Source organism: Citrus clementina, unplaced genomic scaffold (genome assembly GCF_000493195.1).
Source record: "Citrus clementina cultivar Clemenules unplaced genomic scaffold, Citrus_clementina_v1.0 scaffold_850, whole genome shotgun sequence".
NCBI classification, from domain to species: domain Eukaryota; kingdom Viridiplantae; phylum Streptophyta; class Magnoliopsida; order Sapindales; family Rutaceae; genus Citrus; species Citrus x clementina.
This window is the reverse complement of record NW_006261992.1, coordinates 1,616-3,739: the sequence shown is the minus strand read 5'-3', so window position 1 is coordinate 3,739 and position 2,124 is coordinate 1,616. Positions and strand designations below refer to the sequence as shown.

Sequence of the window (2,124 nt, the reverse complement as noted above, 5' to 3'; positions counted from 1 at the left end):
AGTTAAGACCCACTGGTCCTCTACACCCTTCCAGTAAGTGTAGGCCCCTCGTATGATAGGGATACCCCTGAGTACCCTCGTCCCAAGGCCATTTTGCCTTCCTCTGACTTTGAGCCTATGGGAAACCGTGGGGGGCAAGCATCGGGTTCTGGTGAAAATCACAGTTCTGAGGGGGCTAGGGTCCCTGAGGAAGTGGGTGACGGTGAGGAGAGCAGTTCCAAGCTGAGCAGACCCTCTAAGAAGAGAAACATCAGTCATAGGATGGAGGCAGATGCTTACCTCATTGACTATATTACTTGTGCTACTACCCACACTGACCTACTCAAGCTTAGAAATCTTTATAATATCCCTGAGGAGGTTCTCCTTGTAATCCCTGGGAAAGGTGACGTCCCCAGTCGGCCTCCAAATGGGTATGTGACGATGCATCTGGAGAGTTTCAAGTTAAGGGCTCGGTTGCCCCTTCAACCTTATTTTGCCAGGATATTGGGTGGCATGTATCTGGCTCCAGGTCAGCTTCACCCGAACGGGTAGAGGGTTCTTTCAACCTTGTTTGTGCTATGGGAAAAGTGTGGACTCGGGGAGCCTTCCCTTGTGGAAGTAAAGCATTTGTATCAGCTGAGGAGCAGCCCAAGGGAAGCAGGCTGGTACTACTTCATGTCAAGCTCTGCGAAGAGGAAGCCTATCACCGGCTTTCCTTTCTCATGTAAAAACTGGAAGAACAAATTTTTCTTTGCTGGGGGAAATTGGTGTCCAGCAATCCATTCGCTTGGTGGTGATATTCACCTTCCAACGCGTTTTGTCACCCCAGGTTGTTTATTTTTCTGCATACTTCACTTCTCTGATCGTTACTTATTGGGTTCCTTAACCTTGTTTATTCTTTCAGAGTCGTGGGGCCTGATCAAGAATCTTGACGATACACCGTTGCTCAATGTGAAAACTGCTCTGGTGAATGCGTCTACTTGTCAAGATCTCCTATCGTCAACAAATCTTGTTAGGTCACGCTTAGTGGACGTAGCTGCTGGGATGGATAACAAGATCCTCAGCGCTATGTCAAGGAAACGTGCTCGGGGTTCAGGTGGCTCCAGCAATCCCCCCTTCCTTTGAAGAAGACCAATGTTGGTTCTTTTAAAGCTCATGCTCCTACTCTGCCCCCTCCCCCACCTCGAAAGAATGGCGGTGAGAAGGTATACGACAAGAGTCCTGAGATCAGCGTTCAATCTAGAGATCGATCCTCTCCTCTTCCGCCTCGGGACCAGGGTGACTATTTGTCCCCATATCAGAGGGACTATGGCAAGTCGGTGGGACCCAAAATGGTCGAAGATATTGAGAGCATGAACCTTAGTGAGTTAGCTGGTTACGTTCAGAGGGTCAGGGATCAATGCCTGCTCCTCCAGAAGTCGCTGGTCCTCCTCTTTCCAAGATTGTTGATCTTTCTCCTGCTGAGACTGCTGAACCTCATAATCCTTAGGCTTGCCTTTTATGTAAATTCTGAATTTCATTTATTTACAAACGCTTGAATGTTTATAAACTTTTGATGCTTTCCGGTTGCTTTCTTGCCATGACTTTGCTTAATCGTTGTTTCAACAAATTACCTTAAAAAATATGTTTGCTTGTCTCTGAGTGACCGAGGAAAAATAGGCGATTCCTTGCCTTAACGGTTTCGCAGAATTTTGCCTGGTGGTCCTTCAACGACCGATCAGGAGTTGGCACATGTTTGCCTTAGTAGAATTTTGTAGGATTTGCCTGCTGGTCTCTTAGGCGACAGAGCAGGAAGAGGTACTCGCTTGCCTTAACAACTTAATAGTTTTTGCCTGCTGGTCCTTTAGTCAACCGAACAGGAATAGGCACTTGCTTGCCTTAACAAATTTAATGGATTTTGCCTGCTGGTCTTTTGGGCGACCGAGTAGGAATAGGCACTTGCATGCCTTAATAAACTTAATGGACTTTGCCTGCTGGTCCTTAGGTGACCGAGTAGGAATAGGCACTTGCTCGCCTTAATAAACTTAATGGATTTCCCCTGCTGGTCCTTTAGGCGACCTAGCAGGAATAGACACTTGTTTGCCTTAGTAAATTTATTGGACTTTGCCTACTGTGCGACAGGCACCTGTTCCACTTGCATGTCTC

General features: G+C 47.2%; 1 protein-coding gene across 1 annotated transcript; it reads left to right on the top strand.

Annotated features, from left to right (window-relative positions):
- The first annotated feature begins 117 nt into the window (after positions 1 to 117).
- LOC112095656 lies at positions 118 to 1,468 on the top strand. The gene is made up of 4 exons (XM_024177756.1): positions 118 to 508; positions 884 to 1,075; positions 1,132 to 1,257; positions 1,365 to 1,468. The coding sequence occupies exons 1-4, from the start codon at positions 118 to 120 to the stop codon at positions 1,466 to 1,468; spliced, it is 813 nt and encodes a 270-aa protein (XP_024033524.1).
- The last annotated feature ends 656 nt before the right edge of the window (positions 1,469 to 2,124 follow it).

Coding starts and splice junctions, on each gene's coding strand:
- LOC112095656 (XM_024177756.1), top strand. CDS start 118: ATGGGAAACCGTGGGGGGCAAGCATCGGGTTCTGGTGAAAATCACAGT. Junction 1,076..1,131: donor GAAACGTGCTCGGGGTTCAG/GTGGCTCCAGCA, acceptor GTTCTTTTAAAG/CTCATGCTCCTACTCTGCCC. Junction 1,258..1,364: donor TCTTCCGCCTCGGGACCAGG/GTGACTATTTGT, acceptor GGTTACGTTCAG/AGGGTCAGGGATCAATGCCT.